This window comes from Pseudochaenichthys georgianus, chromosome 7, assembly GCF_902827115.2.
Source record: "Pseudochaenichthys georgianus chromosome 7, fPseGeo1.2, whole genome shotgun sequence".
Taxonomy (NCBI): domain Eukaryota; kingdom Metazoa; phylum Chordata; class Actinopteri; order Perciformes; family Channichthyidae; genus Pseudochaenichthys; species Pseudochaenichthys georgianus.
The window spans coordinates 26,115,958-26,143,521 of NC_047509.1; the positions used below are offsets into that span (position 1 = coordinate 26,115,958).

General features: G+C 40.5%; 1 protein-coding gene across 1 annotated transcript in view; it reads right to left on the reverse strand.

The window, feature by feature from the left end:
* Nucleotides 1-403: 403 nt before the first annotated feature.
* Nucleotides 404-27,564, reverse strand: part of LOC117448902 (pleckstrin homology domain-containing family G member 4B-like) — a 34,417-nt gene continuing 7,256 nt past the window's right edge. Inside the window, exons 2-25 of the mRNA XM_034086201.2 lie at nucleotides 24,892-25,089; nucleotides 22,539-24,744; nucleotides 21,665-21,865; nucleotides 21,005-21,125; nucleotides 20,749-20,842; nucleotides 20,285-20,371; nucleotides 19,591-19,707; nucleotides 19,403-19,501; nucleotides 17,591-17,742; nucleotides 17,343-17,481; nucleotides 17,054-17,176; nucleotides 16,766-16,963; nucleotides 15,460-16,151; nucleotides 14,601-15,050; nucleotides 13,661-13,910; nucleotides 10,209-10,298; nucleotides 9,090-9,416; nucleotides 8,820-8,990; nucleotides 5,174-5,351; nucleotides 4,949-5,065; nucleotides 3,861-4,190; nucleotides 3,501-3,742; nucleotides 2,837-2,895; nucleotides 404-2,525 (exon numbers count right to left, since the gene is read on the reverse strand). Of these exons, the coding sequence (XP_033942092.1) occupies nucleotides 2,857-2,895; nucleotides 3,501-3,742; nucleotides 3,861-4,190; nucleotides 4,949-5,065; nucleotides 5,174-5,351; nucleotides 8,820-8,990; nucleotides 9,090-9,416; nucleotides 10,209-10,298; nucleotides 13,661-13,910; nucleotides 14,601-15,050; nucleotides 15,460-16,151; nucleotides 16,766-16,963; nucleotides 17,054-17,176; nucleotides 17,343-17,481; nucleotides 17,591-17,742; nucleotides 19,403-19,501; nucleotides 19,591-19,707; nucleotides 20,285-20,371; nucleotides 20,749-20,842; nucleotides 21,005-21,125; nucleotides 21,665-21,865; nucleotides 22,539-24,744; nucleotides 24,892-25,089 (6,621 nt within the window). The 3' untranslated portion in view covers nucleotides 404-2,525; nucleotides 2,837-2,856. The remainder of the gene's footprint in view (nucleotides 2,526-2,836; nucleotides 2,896-3,500; nucleotides 3,743-3,860; nucleotides 4,191-4,948; nucleotides 5,066-5,173; nucleotides 5,352-8,819; nucleotides 8,991-9,089; nucleotides 9,417-10,208; nucleotides 10,299-13,660; nucleotides 13,911-14,600; nucleotides 15,051-15,459; nucleotides 16,152-16,765; nucleotides 16,964-17,053; nucleotides 17,177-17,342; nucleotides 17,482-17,590; nucleotides 17,743-19,402; nucleotides 19,502-19,590; nucleotides 19,708-20,284; nucleotides 20,372-20,748; nucleotides 20,843-21,004; nucleotides 21,126-21,664; nucleotides 21,866-22,538; nucleotides 24,745-24,891; nucleotides 25,090-27,564) is intronic.

The following is a 27,564-nucleotide window of genomic DNA, read 5'->3' on the forward strand; positions in this document are numbered from 1 at the left end:
ACCAAGTAGGTAATTTTGGAGAAACCAGCTCGAGTGCGCTATAATTTGAAAATACACAACCGGAAAAAATCTGCCACTTCCTTACCGAGCCCCTCCTCCAACACACAGTACTACGGCTTCCACAGATGACATTTCTTTTATGAATTCATTGTCAAAGCATTTAATATATTCATTGCTATCGGGATGTTAAGAGCATTCCATGGAATATAACAAAAAGTGTTTCTGAAATAAATTACCTACCCCACCTTTAAGGCTATTGTGAATGATTCTACTTTGGGAACAGAAGCTTAAAAACTTTAACAGAATCAAATCAAATAATGAGTAATGCACACTAAAAATAATTCCAGCCACATACATAATACATAATTATGCATTATAAAAAATATAAAACACTAAACACATGTACATGTGCCAGATAGACCATAGTAATTTTATTTCTGTAAAATAAATATAAACAATAATAATAACAACAATAACATTTTTTCAGAAATTATTGACGTCATTCTTTGGAGCTGCAACATACTGTGAATTGGTATAATGATTCAACATTAACACAATGTTCCAACAACTGATACATGACATTATATAATGTAACACAGGAATTTACACATCATACAGTTAGAACTTGAATGCAACTGATTGTAGTAGTTTTTTTCTTATGCAAGGCACACACTTTTCTCAGATCACATGGTGAGTCTTTCACTTTTAAAATGTTCAGTTACTGAAGGATGCTATAGATAATGAAACCAACGCCTCGATGTGCTGTTTCCTGATTAAATGCACATTTAAAAAGGTAAAACATTGTTTATTAGACTATGAGAGCCTATATTTAATCAAATGTGTCTGCAAAATGCGAGAGAAATCTCCCTGACACACAAAAGAAAGAGCTGAAAGACATTTCAACTGCTTTAGCACCAAAATAAAATCTGCGTCTAGGGAAATGAAACAGATTGCAACAAGTGTCTACAGTCTTTAAGGAATTATGTGTCTGTGGAATAAGGAAGTGAAGCTGTCGGATGACATCCTCATGTTACGGCAGTCTGTCTGGTCAGAGTCCAGAGGCGAGAAACCACACAATGTTAAAATAAAAACACAAGAAGAAAGAAAACAACAACAACAACCGTACTGACCCCACATTTGAATATTGAAACAATGAAAAAAATAAATGAAAGAAAGAAAGCTAGTAAGAAATAAAAGAACATGGATCTGCCATGTTTTAAAAAGATAGTGGCTTTGAAATTAAAATAACCAGAGGACAACATTATGACCTCAGTTTTTTTACGATCCTGTCACTTGTATACTGTACAATAAAAATCACAGACCTTCATTAATAACTCATTAAGAAACAGAAATCATATGAGAATAACTTTCTGTAATGGTCATTTACTTGAGGATGTAGCTGGGAAATGGATCAGTATGTAAGCATACGTGGACCCTTAAAGACAGTAAGTGGTACCTCAGCATGTACGTTAAAGCTTGTAGTCATAATGTGTGTGTCTGAGTGTGTATGCTAAATTATTTCAAAGTAGTTCAAATCCAGATGTGAAAGCACATGAGCAAGTGGTCTGTCCCTTCAAATAATTATTTGAATACAGGACTACTGTAAGAATCTCAGAGCCAGACAGATACAAACCTGATACAAACATTTGTTTAAAACACAGCAGTAGTACATAAATAAACAGGAAACCTTTAACTGTAGGAGAAAACAAATATCCCTATATATATATATATATATATATATATAATTTCTACATATAACATCCATTTAGGTTCTGCTGCATATTGAATCCTTCTCCATTTATGGTAATCAGTTAAGTTCTGTATCTGCAGCGAGTGCTGGGCCTATTGCCAGGGGATAGCTCAGCAGTTGGACTCCATTAAGTTCCCCTCATGATCCTGTAACCAAAACAATGTAGTCCAGCTGTCAGGAGAATTATGTTAAACAGCTGTTTCTCAAGCAGTGCTCTGGCAATACACCTGAAAGGGTCTCTCTCATGTGTGGTGATGCTGGTTCTGTTTGTGAACCAGCATTGTGCCATTTCTAGAAGATAATAAAGACAACGCTCTATGATCCCTGCTGTTAATAATTGTTGGATGTATAGCACAGAAGATCCCACAACATGGTGTGTGTGTGTGTGTGTGTGTGTGTGTGTGTGTGTGTGTGTGTGTGTGTGTGTGTGTGTGTGTGTGTGTGTGTGTGTGTGTGTGTGTGTGTGTGTGTGTGTGTGTGTGTGTGTGTGTGTGTGTGTGCACCTCATGACCAATATTTCAACTACATCATCTTTTCGTGTGTGGTAATTTTAGACTATGTGATATAAGACACATGAGACAACCACCTGTAAATGACTGCCATGTGATATCAACAAACCAAACCTCAGTTGGTTCAATAAATCGCTGAAAACTAAAAACCTTGTGACCAGACAAAGCTGGCAGCCGCCAGACTGTGGAGCAGGAAATGTGTGTTCACTCTGCAGGGCAGCTGGAGGCTCTCCAACAGGACAGAGCAGCTTCAGAACACCGACAATCTGCAACAATATTCAAGGCACAATTTGATATTGCTACAGAAAATATTGATGAAAACAACAACAAAACAATAATAATAACAATACATTTGATGCTAAGCAAGGTTATCTAAAGATGGCTGGATGATTTAATTCGACTTTTAAAATATTGATAATTCTAGCAATTAATATGATTAAATTCCCTTAAATGTAAATACTAGTAACTATGTTTAACTTTTCAAAGTGGAAATTAAGAATAGTAAAACTTGGATCTGTTTTATTTTCCTATACTTTCACTTTAAATGCATGTTAATTTAAGAAATTTACATTTTTACCTTTTGCAGGGAATCCAGGGTTAGACTTCCGTCGTTTTTCCAATTGTAATGTCATCCCCCTGCAATGCAAGATATCAAATATTACTTTTTATACTTCAATATAATAAAATGTTCAAAAAACAAGCCTCATGATGTCTTGGTTAATAATACTATATCTGTTATACGTTGTTTGTCTTCTCTGTAGCATATTGTAGTATTTATGCTGAATTCTTGACACATATTTGGACCCTTTCAAAACCTCCTTCAGTGCCTTCAGCCACTCTATACTGTATGCATGCAAACTATTTCATGTTTTTATTTATTTCATTTCATTATTGCCAGTCCTGCACAATTTGTACACAAGCTACATCTCGTCCACTTTCCATAACAACACTGCACATATTCTTTTTTATTTTATCGTATTATTCGAAGTACTTTGCAATAGTATTCTGCATGTTTTTTAGTATATCCAGATTTCATGTTAATACTTTTCTATGTCTTAACGTATAATAGTTTCAATTGTTTTTCAAGGGAAATATGTGTTAACCGACTTGGCAATACACCTGTTTCTGACTCTGATTCATTAGAGAAGCAACATGTGACTGAGAATACTTTGATATTCGACCCATTGTCTTCAGCTCACACATAAATTCAGAAGGTCTTCTTCATCTTGTTACTCCTTCACCTGTAGCTGAGCATTAGCCAGATGTGGAGGTTTGGGGGCGACACCTGGTTTCTTTCTTGTAATCGCTGGTGAGCTGTCTCCCCTCAGGCTGGGGGTCCGGCAAAGTTGTGGGTGGTGTACTGAACTCTGGGATACAACGGAGGAGGAGTCGTCCACTACCTCTGCATCAATGGCAGACACGCAGCTGCAGTCCGAGCTGCTGAAGACGTTGATGTGTTCTCCAGATGATGAGGTGCTGTCCACTGAAGCAGAAACAGGTACAGGTAGAAACAATCAGATTATGTTTATTCATTTAGATAGTTATTGAGCCAAGAAATCAACTTCCAACAGACCCTTCTGTTATCAAAAAACAAAACGTACTTAGTAGGTGATTGCTTTTCCATTGTTCACAGTTACGATGAAGATGATACTGACGAAGGTGAAGATTGTTGATTTCATTTTCAGTCACAGCCTCAGGGGAAGAGTAGACAGAAAGACCGGTCTCCGCTCCCTGTGATTGGTTCCCGGGATAACCAGCTGGGGGTAGCGAGCCCCGTCCAGAGGAGGAAGATGATTGGCTTATAGTCGTGGAAGCGGTGCTGCCAGAGCCAATGGAGTGAGGTCGTGGATACTCTAAGCCCCTGTGTGAATAACACACCACAGGGACTGACGACACACATGGATGGATGTCATCAATGAGAAAACAATGGGCTGGGTCAATTAGTTACTGTTTTTTTAGGTAAACATAACAACAAAATGTAAAAGTAAAAACAAATGAAATCTCAAAACATTTTAAAGGTAAACACGACTCAATATCCACAGAATATACAGCCATGCAAGAGCTTAAAGTGAAATGCTAACATGTTCAAAATGTTAACATGCTAATGTTTAGGAAGTATAATGTTTACCATGTTCATCATTTTAGTTTAGCAACGTTAGCATGCTAACATTTGCTTATTAGCACAGCTGAGGCAGATGGGAATTTCATTAGTTTTGCAAGTATTTGGCCATAAATAAAATGTAAATATTGACCTGATGATGGGGCTAGATGATAAGTCAGGGTATCAACAAAGGTATTACAATTCATCCTGAGGGGAACATAATTGTTTGCATTAGATTTTATGACAATCAAGCTGCAGTTGAGATGTTTCACTAAAAACATGCATGTGAACCCAATGGTGACACTAAAGCAAATGTTGGGAATCCATCCAAATGCTGATATACTAGAGTCTGGTACTCTAAGTACTATCCAGACAACAGTTTTGGCAATTCAAAAGAAATGAATATAGCTGAAATATTATATTGCACGATAAATAACATAAATGATGAAATATATTGAAACCTGTAGATTGAGTGTGTATTATTAAATAAGTAGGATTGAACTTGTTAAAGTTGCAAAATGTTCTCTCTTTAGTAAAAAATATTCTGAAGCTTTCTAAAAATAAATGTTTGTGTGTGCAGCTTCTTACTTCTCCCAGGCAGGGCGCAGCTGACGGATCGATCACAGATGGCAGCATCGCTGGGTTGAATGTCCATAAAAGGTTTGCGGCCCATTCCCATGAAAACCCTCTCCTGCAAACGCAAATCTAAAACATATATATGAAATTTGTTTGTTTTAACCTGCACAGCACTTAGTAAACTGTGCTAAGCTAAGTACTATTTAAATAAGATACAGTGTATGTTGTAGCTACTACCTCTGCTGTGGGCGGCCTGATCCCACAGAATCCTCTCCAGGTCGGTGGTCCAGGCTTTCTTCACCTCCATGCTGGGGGCCTTCAGGGTGTAGGTGTCCCCACTTTTCCTCCTGCGGAACCAGATCTCAAAACACAAACCGCTCACACTGGAGTTGTGAGTCATCCCAATGTCGCTAGTCTGGGAGAGAAAACACAGAAAATACATTGGTAAAAATAATCAAGTGTGGTTGGATAATACTGCTTCACTAGGAAGCTTTGCATCAAAACTAACAAAAAACCAAGGAAGTAGAATATAGTAGTGCATATCAACCCAGTCTCACGGCATTTCGTGTTCACCAACACGATTTTTAATCTATTGATTCGTGTTCACCAACACGATTTGCCCCTTTTTTTCGTGTTGCACAGCACGATTTTAAAAGCAATGTATTTCTCCTGCCTGCAGCACGTCTTTTTCTCCGGTCGGGTCGTGGAAGACCGGAAGCTGTGTGGTTCATAAAAACATGTTCTTACTCAATATCAAGCCACAGTTATTGCTTTTATTTGAAATCGTATAATTTCGAACTTTTGTTGCCGTCTGTGAGGAAAATAAATGGGGCTCAGAGCCTCAGGATACTGAAATCTGTATTTTTTAAATCTTTTTTTCCTTCTAATTTGTTATTCTTTTCAAAATAACACACTGTTATTTACTCACCAATAACACTCAATTATCCTTGCTTTTATTTATTGGTTTAATTCCATAATCTCGGGCTTTTTTGGCGTCCGCCAGGAACTGAATTTCAAAATAAAAATAACCGGAAACAGACGTAGGCATTTCGAGCGATTACCCAAGATCCTCAGATATGGTTTTAAGCTCGTTTATTGGATGTTTTAGCCACAATGCATGCTGGGATTTGGTGTTTATATGATATGAAATCCGGAAAACATTTTTAAAAGAATAAAAGAATACTTAATTCCGAGTGTTCTTGCTTTTCTCTTTGAAAGTCATCACATAACGGCATTGTAATACACGGTTCGGCTGCATTGTATATTACAGATCTGCCGTAGTTCTTTATTTATAGAGCCCTGATGAGAAGACCTTTGGAAAAACTGAGAAAATGCCGCCGAAACTGAATACTTGACGTGGATCATAAATATATTCAACAATTAAACAACATCTTCAATTTCTCTTCACACAATACGCCTCCTTGCAGTATCAACACTAATTCGGCTGACTTTTACATTTGATCTAAATCACAGATGATTGATGATCACGCATGATTGTCTATAGTTAATCGCGATTAATCGCTAATTTTTGATCTGTTCTAAAAGTACCTTAGAGGAATATTTTTCAAGTTTTTAATACTCTTATCAACATATGAGTGGACAAATATGCTTTATGTTAATGTTTATTATCATTTGAACAATGACAAATATTCTCATGAATATTCAACACAACAACCTGGAACCTCTCATACTGTGTGTGTGTGTGTGTGTGTGTGTGTGTGTGTGTGTGTGTGTGTGTGTGTGTGTGTGTGTGTGTGTGTGTGTGTGTGTGTGTGTGTGTGTGTGTGTGTGTGTGTGTGTTGGATCGTTGGAGCTATGCGCAACTCAAGGCATATGCTCGAACGGGAGCTGCCTGGACGCTGCAATCATGTTGCTGCAATCATGAGTGTGCTGACTTTTCGTACAATGTCCCGCTGTCTGCTTCCTGCATCAAGTCAAGTGCTCGGCGCAGTTGTGTGGATAGAGCGCTCCTCTGTTTTCATTTAAACAGCTCCTTATATCCGTTAGCGCAGCTAGCTAGCACCAGATGCTAACAACAACAATGCACGTAAGGTCTCTCCCTCGCTCGCTCGGGCCACACATACACACACCCTCCCGGTCCTTTCCGATGGCCAGTCGGTGCCTGCCGGTGAGCGTGGAAGTGTGGTCTGCCACAAGCAGGCGGCAGGAGCGGGGCTGTCAGCAGCATCAGTTTGTAGATGGTATTTTAAACTCGATGCGGGATGTACAAAGATATTAATAGGAGGAGGATGTGCAAAACAGAAAAACGAATTAACCTTTATTTAAACATTAAATAACAGATTAAGGTCTTCTTTTAAATAAGAAAAGAACTTTGGGGGTATCTATCTACAGATAAATATTAAGCCTGACAAAGTACTTAACGTCTAATATATTGCTTTCCTGCAATGTTAATTATGTTTAAGCACTTATTTTAACTGATATTATACATATGAATTATACTCTTATGTATGTAGATAGAATAAGAAATGTGCAGAATATGACAGTTTAATGGTGGAGGTACACACATATTGATAGATGTCTTGTAATGCACTGTTGAGGAACCTGTGACCCAAGTGTTTCATTCATTGCATAACTACACCGTAGTTGTGTGTATGATATGTCAATAAACCTTTGAAAATCTTGAAAGGGATGTGCAAAATAGCCATAATATACAGTCTTTAATTAACTATTAGTAGAGAATAACGAGTAATGAATATACTTTATTACTTGTTTCCATTCATGTCAATTGCAGATACATGTTTAGTCTTCTCAAGCACCAACTATCAAATATCTCTCCTGATTGTTGGCACTTGACAATCACCTTACCTGAATTTTACTCAGGTGTAACTAAAGTCTGATTTAAGGGTTGTTTATATTTCACATAATTAATCAGAATCTGCAAAGTAACTCAAATAAATGCAGTGGAGTAAAAATACCAGGTTAACCTCTGAATAGTAGTGGAGTAGAATTACAAAGTAGCAATGAGCTGTCATGTGGGTATATATTAATGCTGCGCATTATGGACACAAGCGATTTTCACCCATTTATTAATTATATGTTTTACATTTGATAACACCAATGTGTTTAATAATGGCAACTTCTAATTGTGGGAAAAACGAAAACGTTCAGTAGAGACGTCCCATAGAACATTTTGCGAAACACAATAGCCAGCATGTGTAGTTCTGGGGGGGTGTTCGATTCCAGTTTTGGATAATCTGGCGTGGTTTCGTTCCATTTCACACAGCTGTTTGACGCTCTGCGTAACCTTACGGGAACTGTAGTCCTAAACGATAGCTGGGGATTATGGGTAGTGTAGTGTCTTCGGCCATCCTAAACTCAGAAATGTTGACAATCGCAATGATGCTCGAAATGTCTCTTATAGGCCTACATCTGTTTCCGGTTATTTTTATTTTGAAATTCAGTTCCTGACGGACACCAAAAAAGCCAGAGATAATGGAATTAAACCAATAAATAAAAGCAAGGATAATTGTGTGTTATTGGTGAGTAAACAGTGTGTTATTTTGAAAAGAATAACGAATTAGAAGGAAAAAAATATTTAAAAATACAGATTTCCGTATTATACGATTTCAAATAAAAGCAATAACTGTGGCTTGATATTGAGTAAGAACATGTTTTTATGAACCACACAGCTTCCGGTCTCCCACGACCCGACCAGAGAAAAAGACGTTCTGCAGGCAGTAGAAATACATTGCTTTTAAAATCGTGCTGTGCAACACGAAAAAAAGGGGCAAATCGTGTTGGTGAACACGAATCAATAGATTAAAAATCGTGTTGGTGAACACGAAATGCCGTGAGACTGGGTTGTGCATATCAAACTGAGGTTGAATATCAAGCATTTTGATAAAACGGGATGTGTGCTGACCTTGAATGACTGCTTGTAGACATAAACATCGTTGCCAATAACTGTCTTCTTAGTTTTGCTGAAGAGGATGAGATCTTCAAATAGAAAGATGCGGCGGACACATTTCTTCTTCCGGAAGAAAACATTGAACTCATCCTGGCGAATCAGCTGGCCCTGCTCCTTTAAATTCACCTGATAGCGCAGAGAAATGTACAGCAGAGCAGAAAAGAAACATTTTTTATTGAACTGCTGTGTTTCAAGTATTTGTTATATTTCATTGTATTATCTTACATCACAGTCCTGGATGGCGTCCATGGTGAGCAAATCGTTGCCATGACGCATTTGAAAGCGGACCAGATCTGCAGCAGCCTGGATCTCAGCCCTCTCTCGCTCCCTCTCCCTGCTCATCTGATCAGGCACATATGAACCCGGGCCGCTCAAACTCTGTGGGCACATGCTGGAAGCGAGCAGTGAGTCCTGGATTATGTCTTTGGGCCTGTGTGAGCCAGACAGAGCCAGCATGTCCTGCAGCAGGAGGCTGTACTTGCTGATCCTCTGGATGGGCCTCAGCAGGTAGGAGGACAGGTCCATCATGTCGCCCAGCTCCTGCTGCTTCTTCTGCAGGGGGAAACAAAGTGTGAGTGCACATCTGTGAAGCATGGCAATAACACTCCCAGGGTGTGATGAAATGTATTACCTATTATAATTAGGGTTTAAGCACAGGACTACAGAAAAATGCCTTAAATGAATGCAAACATGCCTGCGTTTGGGGGAAGCAAACATGAAATATAATAAATGAGACTTAAAGCAAATGCAAAATGCACTTTTTGATGTATTTTATACATAATTATTTGTCCCCGGTGTGTCAGGAGACTCAAAATAACAAACCCATCTCTCTTTTCCTCCTTACCCACATCTCTGAAAAAAACGGGGGTACAACCGAGCTGATCCAGAATTGCTGCGGTCATTATGTAATATCGGAAATGTGGGCTGGCTTTACACCCACGGCCCTATTAAAAACGTGGCTGTATCAGAAACATTGCGCAACATGTTTTGGAAGTTATATGCAAGCATCGCTAACACTGTAAGCTACGGACCCAGAATCAGCATTTCTCTAACAGGGCTGAAATAGAGGGATATGAGGCATTGCTAGAATGGGTGATCTGTTTGGTATTTTGAGCAAAACACTTCATAGACATGTTTTTTATATATCTGAGACCTATAATATATGCCTACAAATAGTATAATAGGAGACCTTTAAATTATTCTGCAGGAGCTTTTGATGAAGTTTAGATGTTGTTAAACAAGGCTCAATCTACTTCAATTCATTAAGAATTTAACCTGCTGTTGGATTCTTCATACAATTGGTCATTTTATTGGACAGTCGAGAAAAATAGGGCAGAAACTGACCTTGAAGATGTCATGGCGGCGGTGCAGGATCAGGGCGTCTGACAGTGGTTTGTTCTTGCTGTACAGAGCGTACAGGCCAAAGCTCTCACTCTGTGGAAGAGCCCCAGGTTAAACCATATTAGAAAATGTATGATATTAAAAAGCAGACAATTAACTCTGAGAAGCCACATATATATTCAATAATAAAACAGTATAGCATTGATCATCTGATTATGTGATTTAGGTGGAAATGGGCGTTTTTACCGTTTCTCTGGAACCCATTGGTCGATTTTGGTGATTGACATCTCTTTTTGACAGTTAGAGCCAATAGAATCGACGGGGAATTTCCACATACACACACACACACACACTACCATTGAGAAATGAGAGCTATGCGCACACAGTTTTGCATGAGAGCGAACCTATCTCTCGCTCTGACATCTGAAAACGGAACAGTGTATTGCTTATGGATTATCAGAAATCATTTCAAAGTGACACAGACACTTTAGCTACCTAGCGCTACATGTTTTGATGTATGTTCTTGTTAAGATCTTCGCGAGTTCTTATCATAGAGTGATAATGTTTGTACCTATTGATTCTGTGTCATCTCACGATGCTAGTCGATATGTTGGATGTGCAGTTAAGATAAGTAATAAGGGTGTTATGAGTGAGTTTTTGTGCAGTAATGCGTTAATTATGCTGCTAATTCAGAGGCTGAGCGTTAGCATTGTGGATTTTTTTGAAAAAAAGAAAAAAAAGATCAATCAGCTGAGTTTCTTCCCGTTACATGGATATAAAACATTCATAGTTTATTAAATATTAAGATGCCCTCTGACGCTGTTTCGTGCAGATGACGCGTTTTTCCCCCCGGTATCGGGCGGCGGTGTAGAACAGGTTTTAAAAGAGACACAACAAGAATACAAAGAGACACAAAGACTTGAATAATAATACAATTACACAAAAATAACAATTATAATAGTAAATAATTTTGACCTGTTTCTAAATGTTTTATAAGGTGTTATTTAATCCAATTGACCAATTGGTTTTATACTATGCTCTTCACAGGAATAAAACCGCTTTTATTTAATTATGTTGGTTTTGTAATTTCATTGTGAAAAGGTTTCAAAACATCTGAAAAACAGGAACTGAGGACAGATGTTCGACTCCCTTTTACTCGTTACTGGAATGAGTTTAAGAAATCTGCGTGGGTTAACAAAGGTTCAACGCTGCAGAGAGAGTTTAAAAATGACCAATGTTAGACTCAGAACCACTATGATAAGGGTCAAGATAACCACAAAGAGACATAATGACAACACAAATCTACTTAAAATTAGTAAAGGGAGACACAACAATTAACTTAAAATTACAACCAAGAGACAAAATGACAAATAAATTAACTTAAAAGGACAAAAAAGAGACACAATGACAAGAAATAAACTTAAAATGACGACAAAGAGACACATAATGAATATAAAGTGATGCATAAATGCATAAGAACTGCAAAAAGACTTTATAAACTATAAAGAGAAACAACATTACTGCTTTCAAAGAAACAAAACAAGACAAAAAACTAAAGAGAACAAAAACAAACTACATTGCAATGCTAATCACAAACACTAAATCAAAGACAAAATAAGGATGAATTCACGGTTTAATCCTCTTGTCATTGTCCTTTGTGTCGTCACATGTTTCCCATATTTTCACAGCTCGTCTACTTGTAATTTAGTATTATTGCACATATTTCAGAATCAGAAACAGGTGCATTGCCAGGTTCGTTTACACATGGGAAGGAATTTGATTTGGTGTTGAACATAAACAACAATCTAAAAATATAAGTTGTAAAAGTACACTCAGAAATATTTGACCTAATAATAACATTTAGAAACAGGTCAAAATGTTTTACTATTATAATTGTTATTTTTGTATAATTGTATTATTATTCAAGTCTTTTTGTGTCTCTTTGTCCCTCTGTATCTATTTGTCTTCATTTTGTGTCTCTTTGTAGTCCTTTTGTTTGGTTTTCTGTCTCTAGTGACCGTGGTTAATTTGTTTGTCTCTATTATTTTTTCTTTGTTGTTTATTAATGTGTGTTTTTTTGCAGTCATGTTTTGTCATTTTGTGTCTCTTTATAGTTTATTGTGCCGCTCTCTTTGTAGTTTCCTTTGACTCTCTGTAGTTTCTTTTGTCTCTTTATAATTGATTTTGTGTCTCTGTAGTCATTTTTATTTTTATCTTTTGGGTAATTTTGTCTCTCTGTGGTTATCTTATGTATTTATTTCTGTGAGTGTAAGTCATCCCCCATCACCTTTTTGTCATTTTGTTATCATTTTACGTAATTTTTGTCATTTCGTCATTTTCTTTCATTTTAAGTTTCTGAGGAGACAAAGCTATGGACCAGTTTCTCAGCGTCTGACAGGGAGAGTGTGGACGGAGTTTTGCAAATGTTCCTGAGGTGGTAGGGTAGAAGGACGTTTTGCTTGATGTGGGTGTCAAAGGTCAGATGTCGGTCAAATATTATCGTAATTGATGGTGAAAGGAGTTTGTTTTGAATAAACTAAACTAAAACTAAAAAACTAAATAAATAAAATAAACCGTTAGGCCGTTAGCAAACGTGGGAAATTTCAGGCCGATCGGACAATATCTTTAGGAGTTAGAGCAGTAACACCAGGGCCGTCCCTCCCTACAGGCCGATCACGTGGACTGTGTGGGGCCTCACCTTGCAGGTGCAGACTTCCTGTACGTTTTTTATACACCTCCAAGAGGCTTTTTGGTTCGTCTCCGCACCCTAGATATACTAGCGAGTTTCGTTTGTTTACGTGAATGTGGGGGGAGTTTACGTTAAAAACTGAAGTGGGCGTGGCTTGTGCAATTTTTTACGCAAACTTCCGGAACCAATTACACATCGCAATTTTCACCAGTCCTGACGCGCGTGCACAATTTGGTGAGTTTTCACATTATGTTGCGGGGGTCAAAATAAGCACCCATGTCACTAGGCTGGCACAGGCTACCTACTGTCAGGCCACTTTTTCTGTGCTTTTGTCCGTCGTTTTCCCTGTTTTGTGTTGGTTATCGCTGCGTGAGAAATTAGAATAGGGTCTTCGCCGACCTCTGGTCTCAGACCCTAATAACATAAATAACCCAATCAGATAAAAAAAACTAAGCTAAAACAAGAGGTTTGTTGCTTCATAAATTCATGGGAAGGCTGTGGCTCAGTGGAATAGTGCGTTGAACTTCTGAATCAGGGGATAGCAAGTTCGAGTCCCACTGCAGTCAGCATGTCGTTGTGTCCCTGGGCAAGACACTTCACCCCAAATTGCTCCTGTACTGAATGTATGTAAGTCGCTTTGGATAAAAGCGTCTAACAAGTGACATGTAGTGTAATACATATATATTAATGAGAATTTCTAATATTATACACAAACAAATTATTTATACAGTTATATATTTATGACAGTTGTGGAGTTACTCCTCACATGTCTGAGGAAGCAGCGGGCCACCATGGCGGGCTCTCTCTGGCAGGCCTCCAGCTCCGGCAGGAAATAGTGGCTGTGGAAGTCGTAAAGCTTCTCCAGGTTACCGAAGATGACGCCTCTCTTGCCCCGGAGGTCCTGGGGGATGTCGGGTCGGTCCAGCAGGGGGAGGTAGTGTGTCAGGATGTAGCCCAGAGAGCGGACGTACTCCCTCTCTGTGAACACCAGCTCCTCCAGGACACGCTGCAGCCTCCTGGGAACAAGACAGAAAGAACTTCAGACCTAGGACACTCAAGAGCATATTCTTCATAAATATATTATTAGCAAGTAGTATTTGCAAATAAAAAATGGTATCTCTTCAACCGTTGAATAGATATTTTATGTGTTCTCTGCATCTGTACAAAACAAATCATATAAGTAAATGTTTTTAATTCTCATATTGATCGTTCTGTGAATACTAATGTCAAATGCTTTGTACATTATTGTTTCTTATTATGTTACTCTGTGATCTCCTTGATTGGTTTTACAGCTAATTGATACTGAATTCTCAGATTTCCGGTATTTAGTTATATCTGAATTAGGTACTTGTAGTCGTAGTTTTTTAAACGTGCATTGAAAACATATTGACAAAGTAATTTAACGTTTCAGCAGATGATACATTGACATGCTGTCCTTTTAATCTTACTCCATGCACTGTGATAGAAAAAAACAAAAAGTTGACAAGTGCAAAAAGAGAAGGGAAGAGAAGCAGAGAAAACAGTACCTGTAGCACTTCATTGGAGGCTTAGAGGCAGAAAAGAGTGCATGAAATGTCATTAAGACTCCCAACATTAGTCAAATAAAGGCATGTCAATCAACTCACAGAATTATATCTTGCAGAGACAAAGTCAGATTAATTAGATTAGCAATGCAAGCACACTTCACCCACATGAAGTAAACTTACAGTGCATTGCTGGCACTCTCCTGTGGATTTGCCGAACCAAAGGCCCCCTCATATCTCCCGATGGGCAGGCTGGAGTGTTTGCAGCCTAAAGTCCCGTCCCCCCCCACCGCCCCCCGGTCGCTCATACAGGAGTCCTCGGAGCAGAAGCTGCCGTGTCGGGACAGCTGGAACTTCTGAGCCTCCTGGAGGATCCGACAGGACGGCTGGCCGTGGTGTGAGCAGGACGAGGAGGGGCGTACTCGCTGCTCTGGAGGAGTGGAGGACCCCGCCGTCACTGCTGCTGTGATGCACGAGTCCTGGCTCACCGACCTGGATCCAAGACCTCGTCCCCATGGAAACCACTGGCAACCGACAGTGTAGGACTGAGACAGAGCAGCGGCGTCCCTATCGCTCCTCGCTCTGCTCGTCTGTCTCCTCCTCGTCTCTCTTTCTGTTCTCCTTGCCGTCCTACTATTAGATTATGAAAAGGCACCTTAACAGAGTATTTGACACAGTGGAAACATCACAGACCTTCACTTTAGAGGGAACAGATGAGATCAATCAATTCATGTTTTGCTCTGTAGAATGTCAAAAAAGTTGAAACATTACCATCTCACTTTTTTAAAAGTCCTGGTTAAGGTCTTTAAATGTTGTGTTTTGTCAGTCCAAAATATTATGATATAAAACATAGCATTATCTGCCATTTTCACACAAAAAACGAATTAATCTATTAATAGATTGTTAAAATAGTTGATTGATGATTAATTATTTGTATGATTAGTCAACTAGTGTATTAGTTGACTAATCCAACCAAGAACTCTGAATCCTGTTGAAAAATACCAAATCCTACCCAAGTGAGATGAATGGACCAACATATTACCTGTGAGGAGACTGTGGAGGGACCTTTGACCCCTGGCTGTGATCTTCAGGTTTGATGTTAGAGCAGGCTGCAGATGTTGGGTCTGTGTTGTTGCTGCCCAGGATCGGCCTTCTCTTCCCTAAATCCACGGCTCCCGACACGATGCCCTCCCACTGCGGGTGACCAGGTCCGGGTGTTGACTGTACCACCAGACTCTGGCTCCCAGGCGACGGTGTCTGGACAGTAGTGCTCACCACATCAACATAATGACCTTCACACCAGCTGCTAGAGTCTGGTTCAGGGTGGAAAACCTCATCCACTTCCTGGATCCTCTCCTGAAGCTGCTGCCTGGCCTCCTGGCATCGCAGCCAGGCTACGTTCCAGACCTGCATCCCCCTGGAGCCCCTCAGGGCGCTGGCCTGGGCCTTCACTTCCTGAAATGTATCTGGGCTGAACTGGAGGAACCTGTCTTGGAAGGTCTGGAGGACGGAGGTGTCACTGCTGGACGGTATAACACTGGTGGTGGTTGGGTGGGACGCATCAGATGGGAAAAGGGATGCAGTGCTCGATCGAGGGTCTTGGTTGTGGCGCTGTATTGGCTGAGTGTTGGCTTGATTGACAGGTGCTGTATCCTGGTCACGGTTTTGCTTTTGGTAGATTCTGGATTGAGTCTGGTCCAGGTACTCAATGCATTCGCTGGCCAGAGCATTAGCCTATTTCGAGATATGAGAAGTTGTTTTTATTATTCATGATAAGAAATGTTCATGCTCTCATCTACTTCTTTAATATCATGTTACCCTCCACAGACATACATTTTATAACCTGACACAAATGTCAGCGAAGAAGAAGCAGGATTGCACTTCACTATCATCAGCACATACAAAAACTGCTTTCTTGAAAGTGATTAAATCTCTGTGAAAGAGCAAAAAATGCAAAGTAATGACCTTTAATTATTCATTTGAAATCATCCTAAAAGAGTAAGGAGTGTTTAGGCAACAACAAATTATTAATTGTCGTGATTTCTCCACAACAAAAAACGTATTGACTAAAAAATACTTCAATGTACTAAATTTGACGAGGAATTACTGTTTTTAGAGAAGTATTTGAAAACCCTTTTCAGTTACATTGATGCGTGATTGGTTATTTTTGGCCCTGCATCATTCTGCGATGTATAGTGGTTATAGTAATAGTATACTGTATGCATGAATGTGCAAAGTTATATTTGCAAATAATGATCAGAACACTATTTGGGGTAAAAGCACTTGCTGTATACGAAGCTTGAATACTTGAATGTTTACTGATTACTGTTGTAATGTCTCACACCAACCTGCTCACAGAAATCACACACGTTGACCATGGTCTGCAGCTCCCTGCCGCAGGCCTCTGCTCTGCACAGGAACTCCTCCAGGCCTGACTTGAAGGAGCAGACTAGAGTCCAGAACTCCTCCGTCTCTGGGTAGGAGAACCCACTCTGCTGGAGGAGCTCTGCCTCTGACACTAACGTCATGGCGTGGTGTCTGCGGTCCTGCAGGAGGAGGGAGAGAGAGATTCAGACAGGTGGACGGACAGAGGCACCCAAACACACGATAATAGCCACAAGAAAACATAGACTCACATTAGCTTCAATGAGGAAGCGAGTGAAGCTGTTGAGGGTCTGCTCCATTTGCTCTCCAGAGTCCTCGACTGACTCAGCCTCGGGCAGGTGGCGCTCTCCCTCTGCAGTAAACCACTGTTGCATCTGCAGGGAAGGGAGAGGCAAAGCAATATTGTGTTTGTTAGTATGAGCATGTACATGTGTAACTTACTTTAAAAAGTCATAATCTAATCAGTAAACTATTTAAGTTCATATTTAAATGTATATGTGCGCATGTGTACGACTTCATTGATGAGCTTGTATAACGCACCTGCGTGAAGTGTCCCTCCATCTCTCTGAGTTGCAGCAGGTACTCCAGGTGTTCCACAGACATGTTGGACCTCTGCACGAGGACGTGAGCCTGCTCCTCCACGTAGTTGTACAGGCTGGACACCGAGTCCACTGCGTCACTGCACATGGGAGAAAGATAGACCATAGGCTTGAGAGAAATACAACTATTTAGTAAGAAAACAGAAACATTTCTTCCCTCACAAAGACATTCAGTAGTGAGAGGTTTACCTGAGCTCCTCGCAGTGGGGGTACTTGAGGTCACTCTCCTTTCTTAACCTCGCCAGGACGGCCCCGCCCTCCCTCTGCAGTTCGACCAATCGGCTGTCCTCCAGTACATTCCTCATCAGAGTCCTCTGGTCCACCATGCACTGCTGCACACACTGTTGGGCAGAAATACATTTATATTAAAATGAGTTAGTCATACAATAATTCCTTCACATCAACATTTATGCTTCTTGCTTGTACATTCCGGTGGATTTACAATTTTGTCCAATTTTTAACAAATTGATAACTATAAGCCAGATATTTAAAGGTCCCATGTCATGGCCATTTCTACTGATCATAATTCCATTGTTGAGGTCTACGAGAATAGATTTATATTGTGCAATGTTCCAAACTCACATTGGTTTCTCATACAGCGTCTCTGTATAGTATGTGTATTCACTCTCTGTCCTAAACGGCTTGCTGGAGCTCCTTTTTTTATTTTGCTAGGAAATTCTGAATGAAATTATTAGTGTGTATTTCTTTTAAGTGAGATGCGGCACAGCAGCCTGTCAGTTTACTTTACAGGTTATTTTGGCTATTATCATTTATATTTATCTGCAACAATGGATATCAGGAAGTGGTTCACGAACAAAAAGAGCTCACACAAGGAATATGGCAACTCAGCGCCAGATGCAGGCGCATTAGAATAAATCAGTTACGTTACCAACGAGCTAGCAAGGGACAAGGGAGGCTGGCAAGTGGCAACAAATTATATTTTGAAGAGAAATTGACTCTCAAGCCCTCTCACAAACTCCTGCTCTGTGCGCAAGCAGACTGCTGCACACACTCTCTCCCTCGCTCAACCTCTCTCTCTGTCTCTCTCTCTCCCTCGCTCAACCTCTCCACCCTGCGTGCTCGCTCATGTTGGCACAGCGTTACAAATGTGCCACAAAACCAACCAATGGATGTACAATAAGACCGTCAACAGCCTGATGGCTACCTAAAGCCCCTCTCCTTCCGTACCTCAGATAGAAGATATGATTGGAGACGAAACAATCCCCCCCCCCGTTGACAATTCACGAGCGTCGATCCAACCCCTAACCCCCACCCAATTCGCGGAGGGGTCGTTGTTACGTCACTTGGTTCCCGGAAGAAAAAAATGAAAAAAGAGAAATCTCCAACGAGGCGTTCTGGGGCAGCACAGACAGGTCTTTTCTGTGTTAGAGTTTTACTCGCTACAGGGTGTACTTTGAGGGTTTTGACTCTGCAGACCGTTTACATGCAGACAAAGCTACATAACACACAAGGGGACGGGTAATAACCGGAAAGCATGACATGGGACCTTTAAACAGAATTTGTATATCAATGGATCTATGTTTTAAGTTTCTACTGTAAAAAAACATATAAACTGAGTTAAATAAAGGTGGGGTGTGTAATTTATTTCAGAAACACTTTTTGTTATATTCCATGGAATGCTCTAAACATCCCGATAGCAATGAATATCTTAAGTGCTTTGACAAAAAATCCATAAAAAAATGTCATCTGTGGAAGCCGTGGCGCTGTAAAAAGCACAACCAATCATTTTAGCCGGCCTTCCATCTGTGCACAAACTTATCTCGTGCTCTCATTGGTCATGTGCGCGTTCGTGTGTGTTGGAGGAGGGGCTCTGTAAGGAAGTCTGAAGGAAGGGGCAGATTTTTTTCGGCTGCGTAGTTTCAAATTCTAGAGCACTTGAGCTGATTTTCCCATTCGTACCTACCCTACCTTTAAATAACTGAAGATAATCACAGCTTTTAATACCTAAATTACATGAGTAAGCAGTCAAAAGAAAGGTACCTGTACAGTGTCGGTCCTCTGGGGCTCCTCTAACCTACTGATGGCTCTCAGTAGAAGGCTGGATGCCTCATGAAGATCAGACACAAATGGGAAGAGTTTCTAGAGAATAAAAGATGTGGACAGGAGTAAATCATGATGAAAGTACTCCGTTAAAGAAGAGCAGCAGGTAATGTGCTGTCATGTCTTACCTGGTGTAGCTCTATCCAGTCACAGGGGCTGTGAGACATCGCTCCGTCCAGACGAGAGCTTAGCTGACTCGCCTCCACCAGCTTCAGCAGGGCTTTCATCGACGTGACCACTTCAGTCTGCTTAGAGGACACAAGTGTCAGAAATACATCCACATGTTTCATTCCAAAGAATAAACAACGGAGAAATTCTAGCATCATCAATCCCAGTGAAAGTCCACCACTGAAAATGTATCAAGAAACTGTTAAACTCACAATGTACATATTAAACAGTTTGTACAATGAGCACTACATTTGCTGTACATCTTTTTACAACAGAAAAGGTATTTGATTGTTTTGGATTATCCATCGGTTCATATTTAACCCTAAACAACGCAAACATGTCTGAAGGTAAATGCAAGTCATGTTGTGGCTCACAAATGTGTGAAATGCTGTTCAAATATTTTTCTGGATTAGTGAGAATGGATTTAAAACATCATTAGGATGTATCCTCTGGAGACAGTAAAAGTCACATTTTCATGGTAATCCATCTTTTATCAAGATATTCTACTCAAAGTGATTATCCAACAAATTAACACATTTTTCATCCCTATCGCCACGCTGGTAGCATGGCTGAAAACAACCTTTAATCAAACCTTATAGCTACCCAAATGAATATGAAACTTTCAAGAGTTAGAAAAAGTGGGAGAAAGCTGACCTGGATGCCGGGACACCGCTCTGGCTGAAGATGTCTGTCCTTGTCCACCAGCAGCACGAAACTGTTTACTGCGTGCAGAGTCAGCTCCTGAAACAGTTTATCACATCTATTCAACTGCACTCATGCATCCTCCAGGTACACCCTGTTATTGATCATCACAAATAAATCACTTGACACTTGAAAGGCCATAAACTATGCAAGTAATCAACATGATTTTCTTTTTCAATCTTATAAACAAAATGTAACGAAAAAAATGTGTTAGACAATATATTACACCATTAATTGCAAAACAATCTTTGTTACATTAGACAGATATATTCACAATCTGGAGTATGTTGATGCTCAGGAGCTGCTGCATTATTCAGCATTGACATTTTACAAATAACTTATAGACTGCTTTCAGAAAAAAAAAACACCCACAGTTGACGCTGAAAGCTGTAGTCAGCTGTTTCTCTGCTCATTACCTGAAGCGCCATCAAGGCCTTGTAGAGCTGCGGCTGAGGATTTATCTTCCTCGAATCGAAAATAAGAGTCATCCCAGCTTCTCTGATTTCTCTCCTGGATCCAGAAAATAAAAAGCCAATAAATACACAACCACAATAAAACAGACATGACAACAACAATGCTAAAACCTCTTTGTAGATTGACTTTAAATACACAGGGTTTGTTAAAGCCTGGTTAATTAATGTCTTCATGGTTTTACTGGCATATGGATGTGACCTGGTGATGGTGCGGAAGTAGAGCAGCATCTGGAAGAGCTCCTGGCTGGTGACAGCTGATCTCCATCCCTGGTGATGTCCATACAGCTCCACGATCGCCCGGCCTGTCCTGTCTCTGCCGCCTGTAGGGGTGAGAGAGAGGAGAGATCAGGGAACATGCTGTTCTCTGGGAGAATTTACAGTCATTGAATGACCTCTAAAACGGGACGGGTGGCGCAGTGGTTGGGGAACTCCAGTTCAAAACCCGCTCCCGCCCCACTGCGTCAAGCCGTTGTGTCCTTGGGCAAGACACTTCACCCGAATTTGCTCCTGTGGGTATTGTCCACAGTAGATGACCATTACATGTATGATCTGTATGTGTATTTGTAAAGCGCTTTGAGAGTCTTTGATAAAGCGCTATAATAAATATAAGGATTATTATTATTATAAAAGAGAAAATAGAGAGAATAAAGCATCCACTTTGTTATGAATGAATCCCAGTTTTGCTCATGCCGACACTTGAGGAGGTTTACAAAGGAGGGAGGCTTCTTTATATTTAATTAAATACAATTATTTTATTTGTTCTCATTTGTACATGTGTTCTGTTAATGCAGAGCAATGAACAATGTATATTGATTCATTTGATCATCGTGGTTATTTGCTGTGTCTCAAACTAACTCACCGGTGAGAGCTGCCACTCCTAAGTAGAGGGGGTGGGCTCTGGGGTCCGGGGACCCCAGGGGGAGGTGGTCCGGTCTGGGACGGGTGGAGGTGGGCTGGGACATCTTCTGTGTCTCTGCTGCTTGAATTGGATCTGTCTGTGACGGCTTCTCCGCCTGATGGCCATCTCTGCTGCTGAACGTACTGCCAGGCTGAGCAGCTTCTGAGGAGAGTGGACACATTTGACTGGTTCTAATCCGCTACACAACAACGTGTTAGTTATTAGGTAAAGATGCCCTTACAAGATGCTTATTACCATCATTATGTTCTAATAAGACCACATAAGTGTTACTAAGAGCATCATAAACATGTTTATTTCTAGATTATAAGACATTTATAAGCACTTACAAGTCACTTTAAAAACGTTTATAGACTATTTAAGAACAATGACAAAATCCGTATTAGATTTTTGTTTTTAAAGGATTTAAAACATAAAGCATATTTCAATGTATAACTGGTAGCTGTAAATAGCATAATTCACTGTTAGTACGTGCATAGTTAGCTACAAAAAATAAAATCATTTATCTTAAGATAGCAACAAAAAGGTTTGTAAAGGTAAGGTCCGTTAGTCAATAAATGTATCTGTATTGCTATTAGAAAATAATTATAAGGAACTTCTAGGTTTTTCTTTAACAATCTAAAGCAAGCTATAAACTGGTAACACGTTATTTAAAATTATTTAAATGTAACAAGTGTGTGAATGAGCGTTTGTAATGCTACTAAACACTTATTAGAAGCACCTTTATGTAAGTTCTATGCAATTATGAAATTCACAACCTCCTGCTAAAGGTCTGACCAGAGTAGAATAAGTTAAAAGAACAAGATGACATTAGTACCTGGAGCTGCCATATTCCTCCGGTTGATCTTGGGTGAAACCAGTCCAAAGGCTGTGCTGTTTTTACATTTCACCACATGCAGCTGGGGAATCTTTCCACAGGAGCCGGAGTTGTCTTTTCTCCGAACATTTTGACCTTCAACAAGGACCAGTGAACACTTCTCAGAGGTGTCCACCACAGCTGTGGACAGGGAGGAACATCTGCCATCAGACATGGACTCCGGTCTGTTCTGCGACGCTGAAAGAGGAAAGTTAGCACTCACTCCCGTGGAAATGGTTCTGCTTTGTAGCCTTTCACGAGGCTTGAGGTTCACCGCTGAGATTTCAGAGGAAGTAAACGGTAATCCGCCGTGTTTAACAGAGATGACATCTGGCTGATTGTTTGAACTAGACAAAGCTCCATTAGTGTTTGTCCTCGTTCCTGCCGCTAAATGTGTCCCGTTTACATTGTGTAAAGTGCCATACGTTTTGGCAGAGTGTGCATCCCTTGGTTCCCTAAAGGGCTGAGTGGTCCTTTCAGGTGTTGCTTCTGGTTGCCCACCACATTGTAAAGCATTTGTTCCCCTGTAATCCATACAGGGGGCATTTTTTGTGTCTCCTGTTTTCCAATATGGAACAGAGCTTTTTTCTCCCGACTCCTCACAGACCGAGGAAGGAGGCTGCTGTTGCGTAGCAGGGGTAATCCACATTCCTTGAACTTTACACCGCGGATCCTCTGACTCTGGTAGTCTTTCATCACACTTAGAGAAACCATCCTCCTCCACCATTGCCAACATGTGCCCCCTCTCCTGTTTAAAGTTGACAGGGTTGTTTATAGCAGCCTGGTAGGAGTCCCTGTATCGACACTTCAGCTCCGGAGCCCTGGAGGCCTTTCCGCCTTGTCTTCTCCTCTGGCACGGGGTACAGGGTTTCTCTGAGAAGCGGACACACTGAGAAACCTCCAGGGAGTCAGGGTGAGGCTGATGGGATTGGGAATGGTACGGAGGTGGTTTTTCAGACACGTTGGGCCTAAATGATGCTGCCGCCTCTGGTCTAACATGACTTTGAGTTTGTGGCTTTGTGAGAAACTGCACCTGAGCTTGTGACTGGGCTTGAGGTGGATGACTCTGTGTTTGCCTGTGCGACTCCATTTGTGGATGTGGTGGCCTGTGTGGAAGTCTTTGCATTTGTGGTTCAATTTGTGTGTGCGGTTGCATTTGCACTTCTAATTTCTGCCGTTCTTTAGTTGCTGACTTAGCTCTACTAAAAAGCATAGTTGCCTGAAGTATATCAATATATTCCCCTTCCTCCACAACTGGGCCTCTTCTGCTTATATCTTTAGGTTTTTGCGGCCCTATATTTTCAGAAGCAGTTCCAGCCTTTTCTACACCTTTGCACCTAGTTGTATCTTCCCTTGCAGAAGTGCCTGCACCTGGAACAGTGCTTGTTTTTGGACCTGCCCCAGTAGAGCAGCTGTCCCAAGTATTAGGGGACACCCAGCCCACAGGCTTAGGCTCAGCTTCAGGTTCTTTAACGTTGACCGGCAGTGAGGAAGAAGCAGCGCTAGTATCCACCAGGCGGAGTGACACAGCAATGCCGTGCCTCACTGGACATATTCTGGTCTCCACGGAGAAGGCAGACGGATGAGAAGAAGATGATGAATTTGAATTATGAATGCTAACAGGATACTGTTTTGGTACCGATTCTTTGGAAGGGGGAAGAGGAAATATAGAATTTGAAGAAGAACTCTCAGGAAAATGAGGAAGAGGTGGAGGAATCGGAGGTAAAGGAGGATATGAAGGAGGATATGAAGGAGGAGCAGAGGCCATGTTACTCCCAGCACACAGCGGCACGTCCACAAAATCAGGCACAGCAACCCGTCCCCATGGTAACCTCACCACGCCCTGCTCGTTGGTTAGCAGGCAGCGGCTGAGAGGCGTTCCATGGCGGCCTTGGTTGATCTCTTCCAACCAGTCAGAGCTGAATATACAAGGATAGGAAGTCTCAGGGATGGGATTCTCCTCTACTACTTCCACCTCAAGACCCTCCTCTTCCAGGAGGCTGCAGACTACGATGCGAGCTGATTGGTCACAGAAAGGGGCCACCTGGAGGTAGAAGTCGCCGGGCTGAAGTATCAGCGGGTTGATGGGAGCAAGGTGGACGACAACTTGGTCACGCAAACACAGAGGCCAGCCTTCACACAGGAATAGAACATCAGAGTACTGAGCCTAAAGGAGAGAAAATACTCAGATTCAGAAATAAGCTTATTTTTCTTATGAAAGCCCAGCTAGAAGATCTTTGGGCAGCTTTGTTTCATATCAATATAGGGAATGTAGGTGTCTTTATCCATAAGTGTATTATAAACAGTGACTTACACATGCAGCCTGTTGCACGCTGTCTAAGATGTGTTTGGCTGGCACCAAAAAGTCCAGCAGGCACCGCAGGGCATCCCCCCGATAACGGCTATCAATGACACGGAAGAGCTGGCTGAGGAGAGTGGGGGCGGTAGCCTCGAAGGGAGGGTACAGCACCGACAGCAGGTTCTGGATCGAGCTTTCCAGAGAATTAGGGTTCTGAAAACACAAGAGAGGAAACAAGGGCTCAATAAAAGCTCTGCTCGACATCCTACTGGGTCCTTGATGATCCCCACTGCATCATTTACTGGTAAACCAGGCTATGATCTGTGGGTGCTGTGTACTGTAGATGTGCACCACTCTGAACTTCCCACCAGTGACTCAGGATATAACGGCCATATGCTGGAAAAAGTGACTTTATTCTAAATAGATTGATACTTTATTTATCCCAATGGAAATGTAGGCATTCAGTAAGTTCCACTAAACATTCAAACACTGATGAACACAGGAATGGCACTCCGAGGTAATAGATGGCATGAATGAAGGTAATGCAAATAGTGATTACATGTAAGTAATTAAATCATAAAGAATACAAATAGTGCAGGATTATATTGGTAATATAAAATACAGTACAAATTGAAGATAAATATATGAACAAACATAAACTCTGTCATCCTGCCAAACATTGTTCAAGAACTCAACCCTTCGTCCTGAATGAAAGTGAGTTTCAAAATATAATTTCCTTTTTTATTCATTTATCAATTCTGGGTTCCTGCTACACATGCAACTAGATGATCAGATTAATGATTTAATTGAATTGAGTATATACCATTGATTATATTAAGAAAATAGGTGAAATTGCCCATTTCAATTTCCTTAACAATATTTTATTAACAATTACATGATTCAGAGGAAGGAATCATTACATTTTAGAATTGATGAAAAAACTGATTTGATGCCTTATTAAAATGAGGATGTTCATCAATGATGTGAACTACAGAAGTCTGCAAAAGGCATTTACTTGAATTCCCTGTATGGCAAGGCACGTTTATTTATATAGCACATTTCAACACAAGGCAATTCAAAGTGCTTTACAAAAATAAAAGACATTAAGAGCATTAAGAAATAGTGCAGTGGAAACACGTTATAAAATGACATTTAAAAACAGTCATTAAAAAGCAAGATAATAAAATAAAGATAAAACCTGAATAACACGGGTATAAAATGCATGAATAACCCTGTCTATTAAAGCCTCCCCGAGACCTTTTTACGTTCCCAGAAAGTTCCCTTTCTTTTTTAGATTCCCTGAATCTGGATTTTAAACCTATTTTTAAAACAGATACATATTACAGTGTAATGGACAGTACTGCTCCACAACAGGAAACCAGGAGTCAGTCACAATCATCTCCCTTGCGTCTCACAGTAAATTACACACATCGGCGCTCAGCCTGCTGAGAGAATAGCTACACAAACACAAACACTCTGTGCTCATCATTAAACATATAGTCTGCCTGCCTGACAGAAAGCATCCACGTAAACACAGTGTGTTGCTCTGAGGCTAGCTCCCTCCTGGTCTTTGGTTTCACATTCCCTTTGACCTGAACTCATGGCCCGCAACCTACTTTTAGGTCCTGCTTTATTTAGAACCAGTCAAAGGCCATAGCAGAGGACCTCGGGGGTTAATGTATATACACGCATATCTGAGGCTCTCAGAAGATATATGGCAACAGGAAGGGTTGTGTGTGAATGTCCACGCAGAGCAGGAATGTTGCTGCCCTTTTTCCCAGGGCTGTGTCCAGTGTCATTTACTGTATGAGATTGCATCATGTCAGCGTAGGAGCCAGGAAACGCGTCCTAGTTTAAAAACCTTCCTGTCCAGAGGAGAATGAACCAGTTCATTTGCTTTTAATGAACATATGTTAAACTGTTTCATATATTTGAGTTAAAATCATTCCACTGAAAACATGGCTTCCCACTGTGGTGGAGAAGAAATGCAGATATGGATGTATTAAGATGAAACAGATAAGTAGTAGTGAAAAGTAGTTACTTTGCGGTTAAATATTTGAAAATCTGAAATGAATACATACAATTTAATGCAAACTGTCAAACAGTAAATTAAGTAACAGTATACAAAATGAATAAATTTGCACTTTTGTAGCAAGTTAATTGTGCTTTTCACTGCATCAATAATAATACTAATGTAATAATATGATATAACAATGTAACAACTAAATGTGGCCCATTTAGCTGCAAAAGGAGTACATTTGAACTTAAAGTACATTTCTTGATTATACATACTCATTTATTTAAATAAGTAGGAAATTAAATTCAGACGTTAAGTTAAGATTCAAGTATTTGAGGTATTGGTACTTTTAATTTAGATAATCTTGATACCTTTTCCCTCACTGCAGAGAAATGTGTGTTAGGGTGTGATGAAGTATGTCCCCTCAGACTAACACTGCTCTGTAACCCTCCAGCTCTGCTATCTGTTGTGCATGTCCTTCCCTGCACCTTTAAAAAGAAAACGATACATCGCTTTGGTCCTTCGGTTTCTTATCTGCTTTCCCCCTCACAACAACAGCCATCCAGCCTCTCTGCCTTATAGCCAATCCTCAACCCCTACAGCTCCAGAAATAAAGACTGTGACTCACAGCTTTCTGGTCAGCCTGGCCACAACCCGCTGGGATAGGACAT